Raw genomic sequence first — 11086 nt, forward strand, 5'->3', positions numbered from 1 at the left:
AATGCAGAGAGAGGATATGAACAGCTCTTGATAGGGCTTGTTTTAATAAAATAGTGCTTGGGAGTCTGGATGGCTTGTCCAAGCTGCTGGAGCTTTTAGTGGCCCAGATGAGGTTCTCATCAAGGACAGACATAAGTGCAGAAGCCTCTGGCCTTCTCTGCTTTTTTAGTAAAAATACCCACACAAACCAAAAAAGCCCTCAGACCTCTTCTTCCCTGAACCTCCATTGGTTGAAACTGAGTCAGCTGTGTGCTACGTATCATTTATTTGTCCATCAGCATATTGAAGCCATGTGCCACTTCATGTTTTTGTCCAGCTGACCAAGGAGCCATCATCAGCATAAAACTCTCCTATACTTACTGTGTTACATGCCAGCATTGCAACGCTGGGTTCCCCTGACGTTATTTTCAGGAGCAAGCAGGCTGTGGACTGGGAAGAGGAACGCAGCAGAGGAAGGGACTCACCTTGTGGCTGGCTGTTTGACTGCAACTGCAGAGCCAAGAAACTCTAACATGCACTCAGGAGCCCAGAATCTCAAAAGCCGGTGTCCACAGGAGCATAATGTCCCCACTGACAACATTTTTTGTATTAAGTGATGGTAACAAGGAAATATGCTGTAGCACTGCATTCATGATCGTATCTCCCGCCCTACATGGGACAGATTTTGTCTTCTGAAGCTGCCAACTGAGCAAAAGATTGGCAATTTCTGTGCTCATCTCCGGTTTTCCTCTTAGAAACAGTGCTACGCACTGCCATGGTGGACATCTCACTGCCTCTTTTCTCCTGGGTTAGCACTGCTCTCTCTGAAGTTGGGTTCATGTTGGACTCTGCAGTTTCTATGGCACTGCAGCTGAACATTTGAATCAGACACTTCCTGAACTAGAAAGTTGAAAAAAAGGAGATCAATCAAAACACATAAGGAATTTTAAAATATCTCTATAAAGCAGTCTATGTCTTAGCTAAAACGCCTGGAAATTCCCTCATGAGTCAGTTGGGAATATAAAGAAATAGCCCCATAAAATATATTTGCCTGTGCCACCCCGAAGAACTCTAAAACTGAGAAATAATGACGTTCTAAAAAGACCCAGACTACTGGAAAATCTTATTCTAAAAAATAATTTTCCTCTTCTGCTTGTTATTAACCACATCTAATGGACAGAATTGGTCATTTCTCCAGGCTCATGAGTTGCTTTCATGCTAACACCCAGCTATTCAAAGATGGTTTGTTTCCATGTTGTTCATACCCATGAGCAGGGTAAGACCAGCATACATCTGCCATGCTTTGGGAGATCAGGGTACTGTCCATAGGATGTGAGACAAGCAATAGCTCTCTCTGCAGGACTGAATAAATAAATGTATTCATCACTTCTTATTTAACAGTCACTTTACTGTTTTTCTTCTTTTCACTTATATGCTTATACTCTGCTTGATGCCATCACTCTTAGTAGCTACATTCGTTGCATAAATCTATTCAAGTTTATTATCATGCCTGTTACCACAGTGAACATGTATCGCTCTGCTTCATCCCCTTGTCAATTCTTCTTCTCTGCATCCAATCCTCTGTCCCCACTCCAGAGAAGAAAGCTCCCTGTCCCACAGGCACATGCAATGCTTCTACCCTCCCTGTACATACAACCACAAATGCAGCATTTCCCCTGACACGAATTCAAGCTATTGAAAACTTCCACCCCACCTCAAAATCAACTCACTGGTGTTGCATTCCTAAAGAATTATGAAAATGTACTGGGACAGTCTTGAAAATAGAATTTTCATACAGAAAACTAACTGATGTTCACTAAGGGCTGATTTTCCTTTGTAATATCTAAACCTAATAATTATTAACGTTCATATTTTAATAATGCACAGAGGCTTACGCTATCTTCCAGTAGGTAGATACACAGTGATTTTTTTTTTTAGTTCTAAATGCTGGATATTACAATGCTAGTTATCTAACATGTAGGTAGGTAGAAATAATTCATTATAAAGCAAGACAAAATAACAACATATGAGTGTTAAAGACACTTTGAGAGCATACAGTACCTGTTTGTTCATAAAGACATAAATAATTGGATTATAAACAGTAGCTGTTTTGGAAAAGAAAGCTGGAACTGCTGCCAGACAAGGATCCAGCTCAATGGAAGGGTAGGCAGTGACTAGGATAGAAAAGGCGGCGTATGGCATCCAGCAGATTAGAAAGGCAATGATCATAACAACAACCATTCTAGTCACTTGTCTTTCAGGTTTCCTGGTAGTTCCCAGCCTGCCTTGTGTATCTGACACCTTTAAAGAAAAGATAGAAGATTCTAGAAAACAAACAACAAGGCCTCCAACCAGTGAAATTAGTAAGCAGGCTAATAATTTGCCATGCTAGAAGGAAAGACCTACTCTTCTTGAGTATGACAGCACATAAGGATGCTGTTACTGGACCACAGGGTGTCAATGTTACTGCTGAGGGACATGAATTACTGTATACTGTCATTATTAAATTTTCCTTTGCTTAAGTATCTTTACATTTTTATTGTCAAAGTGAGAGCAAAAAGCAATTACCAGGGCAATCTCTGTGTAGAAATCTAACTGCAGTCAGGCACGACTGCAGCCTGTAGAGACACTCCCAAGCTCGCTTCAGCCAAGTCATGAGGAGCAAAGCAATGGCACAGGTTTGCTGTGCAGCCTCACAAAAGTTAATCTAGCTCAGGTTAACTTCATGGGTGCCGCAGCAGCCCACCCCAAGGCAGTGCAGAAATACCTTTAAATTCCATCTGTGAGAAAAGTAATCCTAATGATTTTAGTCAAATCAGAGACAAGATTTGGCCTCTATTTAGAATGCCAAATAACAGAATACAATGACCCTGACAGAATGAGCAACTGCCAGTATCTGGTAACAGTAAGTTACCTCTGAAAATATGAAACAGAAATTAGGGCTACATTTTTGGGTGATACAACTTGCCATACATCACTAACTTCAATGGAGCTACCTCAGCTTACAGCAGCTATGGATCTGCACAAAGCCTAATAAAGCTAGACTTCTTGGCTTGCAGTAAAGCTGACTAGAGAACATTTTGTCTGTACTGGTAGGAGCAGTATCCCTCTCTTCCTCTCTTCTGGTCTTTTTGTGAAATGCATTTGCTGCTGTCCTGACAAACCAGTTCATGTACAGCAAAATACAATGAAAAGCGCAGTTCCATAACAAGGCAAATACGAGAAGCAAATACAGCTTTGAACCAGCCTTACAGCCAACCAACTCTAATCTTACCTACAAAACTGTCTTCTGTACCAGTCGGCCCAAGCACAGCGTTGTCCTTATGAGATCTTTTTACAAGTCTCAGCAGTTTCAGATTTCTTCCGAGTTCTCATTCAGGCCACTTTCAGGGGCTGGCGTTAAGTAAAAGCTCTTGCCTTGGACCACAGACTTTTCTTTGCCAGAAATTTGCAAAGACAGGCTGATGGCTGCTGCGGTCGGCATCAGCCCAGGGGAAATAACCCCAGGCGAGGCGGTGCAGGAAAGGAGGCTGAGCTGTCCCTGTCCCCCCACCAGCACCCGAGCCCCAACCTGCTCCCAAGGCTACACACCAAGCTGGTCTCCGCAGCCCTCTGCTGCTGCCTCTTCTAGGTGTACCTGAGCCCCGGCCAGCCTCTAGCCACCACATCCCCAGGGTGTAAAAATTCAGCTTTGGCTAACCTTTTGAGAAGTTTTCAGCCAACTCCCAATCTACCCCTGCCATTATGGCTACCCACAGTAACTGCAACAATTTAACTGAAGGCATGATCATGACTTAATTACTGAAAAAGAAGGCCATATTGGTGAATCGTAAGCAGATAGTGAGCCTGAACTCAAGCACTTTCTTTTTCAGGTAGCCTTTGCAGACGACTAGGTGTCCAATATGGGCGTTAAAGACAGGATTCTGCTGTGGCTGTGCGACCTCCTTGCCATGGGTGAAGTTTAGACCAGACTAAGCAGCAGCGAGCAGGAGAGTCTGTCAAGCTCTGTGGTGCTTTATGGCCTTCGCCAGAAGAGCGTCTACGATCTAATGACACCAGAATTAAAGTGTGATTGGGGCATTTAGCAGGAATGCTCCCCCTCTTCCCCTCATTGATCATGCAAGCAGCTTAGACAGAGATATTGATACAGAGATTGCGTGGTGTCAAACAATGTCTTTCTGGGAAACATCCTTGGTTTGTTTCTGATGACTTAGTGAAACGAGGCACTGTTATGTAATGTTAGCTTAAATGGGAAGTAACTAATGATAACTCTGTATGGCTCTAGAAAAACCTGATGCCAGGTCTTGCAATAATACATGCTAATAAAGAATTTTTGGTGTAATATGCCCTTTTAGCTTTCCACAGTAACATTAGAACTGAATGGAGACATTTTCCCTAATAACCCTTGCACTGCACTCAGATAATTTAATATATTTAGTACTTACAGAGGTATAGAAGCACCTCCTGGGGAGGGGCATGTCCTCACCTCTGTAGAAAGTTGTAATTCATGTCATTTTTTAACAAACAATAAATACAACAACAACAACAACAATAAAAATTAATTGCCATAATACCTGCAAGTTCTTAGGCATCAATGAAGGCGGGGTTAGGTGCTGAGCAAAGCTAAGATATTCCCTGCCAATATATGACATTTCTATAGCATTTTTTCATATACACTGTACCTACACAGACAGCAGCCCAGCCTCCCTTTCAGCAGAAGTGCAGTCACCTTGGGGAAGGAACACAATCTCCTGGATTGTGCTTTCGACAGTTTTGTCTTTGTCTCATATCAGCCTGGCCTTTTTCTCAGCTATGGCTTTTTGTGGTTGGCAGTAGATTCCTTTCTCTCTAAATGTGAGAACACAAAACTGATAAGGAACCATGTACTGGTGCTTTATCTTACAAACAAAGGAATACTGCCATAATAATTTATCTCCATTGTAAACTCTTAATTAGGTCTTTTCCTAAAGATTCATTTCTTTCATTAGTTTTGCAGTTGTAGTGAAAGCTAGTATTGTCATTGTAAGCTGGGGTCACAGGGACTGAGGGACTAGCAGACTTCACTACAACAAAACAATGCCACTCAGGACCAAGTCCGCACTGTGGCAGCCATGGGACACGGCAGTCAAAATCCGGGAAGAGGGTTGATTGGGAACATCAAGACCCCAGTTACGGTGCCTGGGTCTCTCTCTGTTCACTGTAGTCAGATTTTTAAAAATTAGCTTAGTAGTGAGATATAGCCTTATGGCAATTCATTATAAATTTACAGAATATATTGCAGGCAGTTGGCTTTTCTACACCAGACCGTGTTTTAAGCTGTTTTAAGTAACAGAGGCCAACTCAGACAGTTACATCTCTCTGTAAAAGCCAAAGGCAAGGACCAGCACAAGCCAGATGGCTACGGCTAAATCATTTGTGATGAGGCGCCCTGAGGCTGCCCCAGTGCTTGCCGGCTCTGCGATCTGCCAGGTCACTGAGCTGCAAGGGGAGTGTGAAGCACACAGCTTCGAGAAGTGTGATCTTTTTAAATATTACTGCTGTTCTTTCTGGATAATGGAGAGAGGAGTGAGAAAGAGAGCCTGGAGAGATCACACCACAGTGGCTCCAGGCCGACGCTGGGACCCACTACACGGCACAGATCAATCTTCCACCCAAATGGCAAGACGGACCATTCACCGGCTTCTGCTGTGACTGACGGTGACATTTTCCTTCATTGCCTCCCTTGTTCCTCATCTCACCTGCTTCGTTCCTAACTTGCAGCCTCTTAAGCGGCTGTCCCAGAGGAAGGAAACGGCCCTTTTTGTGCACCCCCTGAAGCACCTGAGCAGCACGTGAGCCACTGCCCTGGCAGACCCGCCACAGTGCTGGATGCTTGGCAAGCGGTCTCGTTTCCTTCGCACCCCCTCTGTTGGGGTGACATCCCTCCCTTTCACGCCAGGCCACGAGGCCACCCCATGGGCCCTCCCTCCCAGGGACAGCCTCCCGGAGCTGGCCCTTCCCCACCGCTGCAGGGCAGGGCCCGTGCCGTGGCCGCCAGTCCCTGGGGAGGGAGCCCTGCCACCCGCTGCGCGTGCCCCCAGCAGGGGTGCTGCGGGCAGGAGCGGGAGCCCCGCAGGGCGGCTGCTCTGGGGTGGCTGTCCTCCCCCTCCCAGGCCAGGCGGCAGAGCTCCTTCCCTAAGGAGCGCATCGCCCTCCCGGGCAGCAGTGAGAGGGCTGCCTCGGCAGCGGGGAGGTCTGGCCCCCCCCGCTCTCTCTCTTCATTCCATTTCCTCTGCAGGTAGGATAGGACAGGGAAAAATAAAATACTAATAAAAGTTCTGGATATTCAGAATAACAGAATCATAGTTTTACAAGTCATCTTAGGAGAGTCTGAGGCATCAACAATGACTTTCTTCAAGCATCTCCACATCTTGTAATTCACGTCCGCCACCCTTGCACCAACAGACACTGCGCTGCCTCACCACGAGCGCTGCGAGCAGCAATGCACGTGCGCTGCAGTGCACATTCAACCTGGGAAACTTCTTGTGTTTAATACTGAAATCAGCCTCTCCTAGCCACTTAACCTTCTCTCCCCTAAATGCACCCTGGAGGAAATCAAGAAAAATCCATTTAGAGGAATCACGATGTCACCTGAAGTACACATGTTCCAATCTGTATTTTCTAATGAAAAAATAAAATATTTTTTGCCTTTCCCTTCTGTTTTGTTTTACTTAGAGAAAACAACACTCAGAATAAATACAAGCATTTGACTATCCCAAGTGCTTTAAAAACATCAGTAAATTGAAGAAATTTACTGAATTTATTACTGAGGCAATAAGACAAGGCAGCTTTGCAGTAAATAGAAATAACAATATTGTCCCAAAATCCTGTCCCAAATAGGAATTTTCCTATTCTATTGTCTTCTTTTTCACTTTTTGCAGATTGTCTTTTGGATCAGCTCAACATAATCATTAAATAAAATTCAAAAGCATTTCTCAAATCTTTTAAATGTTCCTGGACAATCTAATATTTTATTTACTAAACAGCATTACATTATTATAAATGCTACATCTTATTCTGCATGTAAGTGTTATAGAGTATTAGCCAGCACTCTTAAAATTTACAGATGCAGTCATTTTAAGATAAATTCTGATTTACCTGGTTTGAGTCTTAAGAAACGTCACTGAATTGAAGTACAACTGTAAATAAACCAATACTGGGTCATTCAGTTTCTTTATTTATGAGGGAGACATTCTTTCATTTGTATGATGTTTGGCTAATAAGATGAACTGATAAGTGATGCAAACTGCACACTTTGAAAAATCATTTCTAACCATAGCATGAATTTCTGTGTGTAAGGATAATTATGTAACAACGGATGATAACTGAGTGCATTTGCTGCCTGGAAATTTGATCTGCCCATGTCTGATCTTTATAGAAAATCGAACACAAAAATTCCAAATGTTTGCATACATACACATTTAAAAAGTTTACTTGTAAGTGCTTCTTCTTACCTTTCTTAGCTTCCGCATCAGTTTTCCATAGGATACCAAAATCACCGCTAAAGGCACTATAAAACAGGTGATGAAGAATGCAATAATGTATGTATGGTCACTATAAGCTCCTGAGTACCTGTATAAAACACAAAATACATTGTGTATGTATTACTAATACGTGTTGTTGTTATTTTCTTGAAGTATTAATTTTGCTCTTCAAAGCTGTCACTAGTATTTTTGTCAACTGTTTTTATTCAAAGTGCCCCTGTACAACTCCAGTCCTATCACCAGATGGAGCCCTGGGCCATCTCCCTGGCCATGGGCTAGGACCAGATCCTATGACCGTAGGCACAGTATCATAGAACTGTGGGGGCAGTTCAGGTGCGAAGGGACATGTAGTCCAACCTCCTGCTCAAAGTGGAGTCAGCTATGGGGTCAGACCAGGTTGCTCAGGGCTTTGTCCAGTCTTCTGAAAAATCTGTCTCTTTGTCCTCTTTGAATCCTGACAAAAAGCACAAGGTATAGGACGGTTCTTTTCATTAGAGATGGAAGCTCCTCCCTTTAGACTTTTTTTTTTTTAAATCTGTTCTTGGCAAATTTTGCTCAGTTTTGTTACAACTTTCTTTACATCCATTTTTGCTGAGATGGACAGCATCTTTAAATCTTGCCTTTAAATTCCTGCCCCTGAGACACCCTGACCTGCAAGTTGCATTTCTTTACTATACTCTGCAAGAGTGGCCTTACCAATTAGGCTCACAAGTAGTTCCAATCTTACTGGTGGTGTAACTGCTCCAACCCATTGTTGGTGGAATGGTCCAAATGAAGGAAAAGGTCCACACAAAGGCAATACCTAGGGCTGCATGCTTCCCTCTCAAGCGCATATTTCCCAGTGGGCGGCAAATCACTATGTACCGCTCAAAAGCCAACAGAGCAAGAGACCAGAGAGCAACAATGCCTATAGTAAGAAAGCACAGTCAGCATCAAAAATTGGGTAGATTCACTGAAAAGCAACACCATCCCACATCACAGAATCACAGAATTGTTTAGGTTGAAAGGCATCTCTGGAGGTCATCTACTTCAACACCCACCCCCACCCCCCGCCCAGCATGGTCCATGCAGCAGGTTGTCCAGGACCAAGTCCAGTTGGGTTCTGAATATCTCCACAGATGGAGACTCCACAACCACTCTGGGAAACTTGTTCCAGTGTTTGACCACCCACCACATCAGGCACCTTCTCCATCAACCCAAGTCATGAAAGGATGTGCAATTTATGTGCATTATTCTAATATTTATTAAGAGCACAAGATTTTCATATTTGTCTAGTTTGTCAGTCTACAGTATAATTACTACAAAACCAAGCAACTAATTGGGCCATTTAACTGACCATGACTTCTTTTTTTCATTCGGTTCTACTCTGGAAAGCTGCAAATCATGTGTAGCTTCCAAATTAAAAAATTATTAAGATGTATCTTCAAAACTCTATCTTTGCAAGAAATGTCATATTTCAGACTGTCATAAAACTCTAACCTACAGACAGCTGCCCACATCATGAAATTATCAGTTTATTAGGCACATATCACCTGGTTGGCCACCAAAATCAGCCTCCTCTTTCTCCATGGGACATGGCTTACATGCCACAAACTGGTTTAGTAGCATTGTCCCTCACCGACATTCCCTCTGTGTAGCTTAACCAGGCTGAGAGCAACTGTGGGACTCCTTTTCAGGCTGACGATCAGCAATGTGTTTGATTTAGAACAGTGACAAGAGTTAGAAGGCCGTCTTTACTATGCAGCTTCAGAAACAGCAACAGAGAGGCAGGAATGAATGTCTATCTATCTCAAGTAGATGTCCCATTTTAAACTAATTTCCCATTTATTCTGCAGAGGTGTATTTACACAGGGAACTATGTGGTGAGGATTTTCCCTTTTAAAGTACTCCTAATACTTTTCGTGTAGTTAGTAAGACAAAGCCAAGAAAAAGAATCACAAAAAGATGTAGGTGTGTGGGGTGACTGTTACAGGTGTGTCACGGTTCCTCAGAACCACTGGAGGTTAGCTAACATAAGATGTTTCTGTGCTCTCATGTTTTCCACAGGTTAAGAGCAGCCACTCACTCTTTTTCTCTCTCTCTTATTTATCCATATATGCACACACATAAATACAAACCTTGAAAATAGTTACACATAGTACCTTTTTTCCTGACATTGTTTTACCAAAAACCCCACAACGCTGTTATTCTATTAGCGAGCTTTTTCTCATTATATTAAACATATTCAATAATCCGTATACATGCGACAAGCCCTGATATATGACAGAGATAGTGATATATGTTATTCACTCACACATGAGGTCCACTACAGAATATATGTAACTGGGGAAAGAACCAGTGAGTTCAAAGGCATGCGAAGTCAGTGACTTGGGAAGCTGCAGGATAGCTAGTAGAATACATCGAAGGAAGTTGAAGGAAAAGAACATAAAACTACAAACAAAATCAAGCTTACCAAAAAATGTGACAGCGAATCCTTCCAGTACACAAGCCCAGTATCCCATATAAAAATAACCTTTTAGATTTGTTAGAAAGCTGATGGTGCCACCAGTCAGTGAGACCAGGAAATCAGCCACAGACAAATTGACTATAACATAATTGACAGGTTGTCTCAATTGCTTGAACTTAAAAGTTACCAGGATTACAGCCAGGTTCTCAGCAAGCGACAGGGAGGTCACCACCAACATTACTGCTGCCAGAAGCCTGAAGTGCCAGGGCTGGATGGAGTCCAAGGGACGACGGAAGGGATCCCATCTGGCAGGACCAGAGGAACTGGACAGCAGCGACTCATTTTCAGGTGCTCTGAATGCATCCATTTTTCCTCTCTCACTAGCAAAAATAATATTGTATAATACTGGAGTTTCTAATCTGTAAATAATACTCAGGATTAAAAGGAGAAATTTGCTGTCTCCAACAGAAGTGTGAACAAACTCTCCATGCTTCTCCTTTCCAGTAATAGTCCAGGAAACAAAGTTTGGGTCAGAGGAAAGTTTAGTGCTGTGCAGTGAATGTGGGAACAGGGACGAGCGAGAAAATCTCCTAGAGCAACTTCTGCCCCTCTCTGCTAGTAGTCTCCTGCCTCTCTCCTGCTGCAGCTGTGTCTTTATCTGTAATAAAACCCAGCTACAGAAGCTGCAGGTTTCCTCCTTCTGCAGCAGCCAACAGCAGTGCTGAAATATCCCTCAGATCATCCCTGCTCTGTGGGGAAAAATGAAGCGTTTGCTTGGAACCCTTCCTGACCTTTAGCACTGTAAAAACGAAGCTTTCTTTTTGTTAATAGTGAGGGTGGAGTGATCTTCCTCATGCCCTGCGCTGCTGGGAGCACAGCAAGGGGGAGGCTCCCACCTGACTTGTTTTCTTGAAAGAGGGCAGCCCTGAAAAGATTAACGGTGGACGACCACAGCAGCTGTAAACCGGGCAGCGAGACTGCACTATAAACCCCTGCCCACATCTCAGGCTAGCTTATGGCCTCAGAATTAATAAATTTTCTATGTTATTCAGTGGAATTTCAGCTTCTATCAGAGACAGTATAGATGTTATCCCTGATGATGGCATAATGATTATAACTGCAGCTTTAGCACTAAAAA

At 43.2% G+C, this 11086-nt stretch overlaps 1 protein-coding gene across 1 annotated transcript; it reads right to left on the minus strand.

Annotated features, from left to right (window-relative positions):
- Positions 1 to 201: 201 nt before the first annotated feature.
- On the minus strand, positions 202 to 10315 carry LOC127017820 (opsin-VA-like). Its single transcript, XM_050899110.1, has 5 exons — positions 9955 to 10315; positions 8199 to 8409; positions 7473 to 7590; positions 2041 to 2280; positions 202 to 879 (listed from the first exon to the last, which is right to left on the minus strand). The coding sequence occupies exons 1-5, from the start codon at positions 10313 to 10315 to the stop codon at positions 649 to 651; spliced, it is 1161 nt and encodes a 386-aa protein (XP_050755067.1). The 3' UTR covers positions 202 to 648.
- Between the last annotated feature and the right edge of the window lie 771 nt (positions 10316 to 11086).

The sequence above is a fragment of the Gymnogyps californianus genome, chromosome 6, assembly GCF_018139145.2.
Source record: "Gymnogyps californianus isolate 813 chromosome 6, ASM1813914v2, whole genome shotgun sequence".
NCBI lineage: Eukaryota > Metazoa > Chordata > Aves > Accipitriformes > Cathartidae > Gymnogyps > Gymnogyps californianus.

Excerpts from the sequence above, each read along its gene's own strand:
- LOC127017820 (XM_050899110.1), bottom strand. The coding sequence starts at position 10,315 with ATGGATGCATTCAGAGCACCTGAAAATGAGTCGCTGCTGTCCAGTTCC. Across the intron at positions 2,281-7,472 it reads TGATGCGGAAGCTAAGAAAG|GTGTCAGATACACAAGGCAG; the intron begins GTAAGAAGAAGC and ends TTTTCTTTAAAG. Across the intron at positions 880-2,040 it reads ATGTCTTTATGAACAAACAG|TTCAGGAAGTGTCTGATTCA; the intron begins GTACTGTATGCT and ends TCAACTTTCTAG.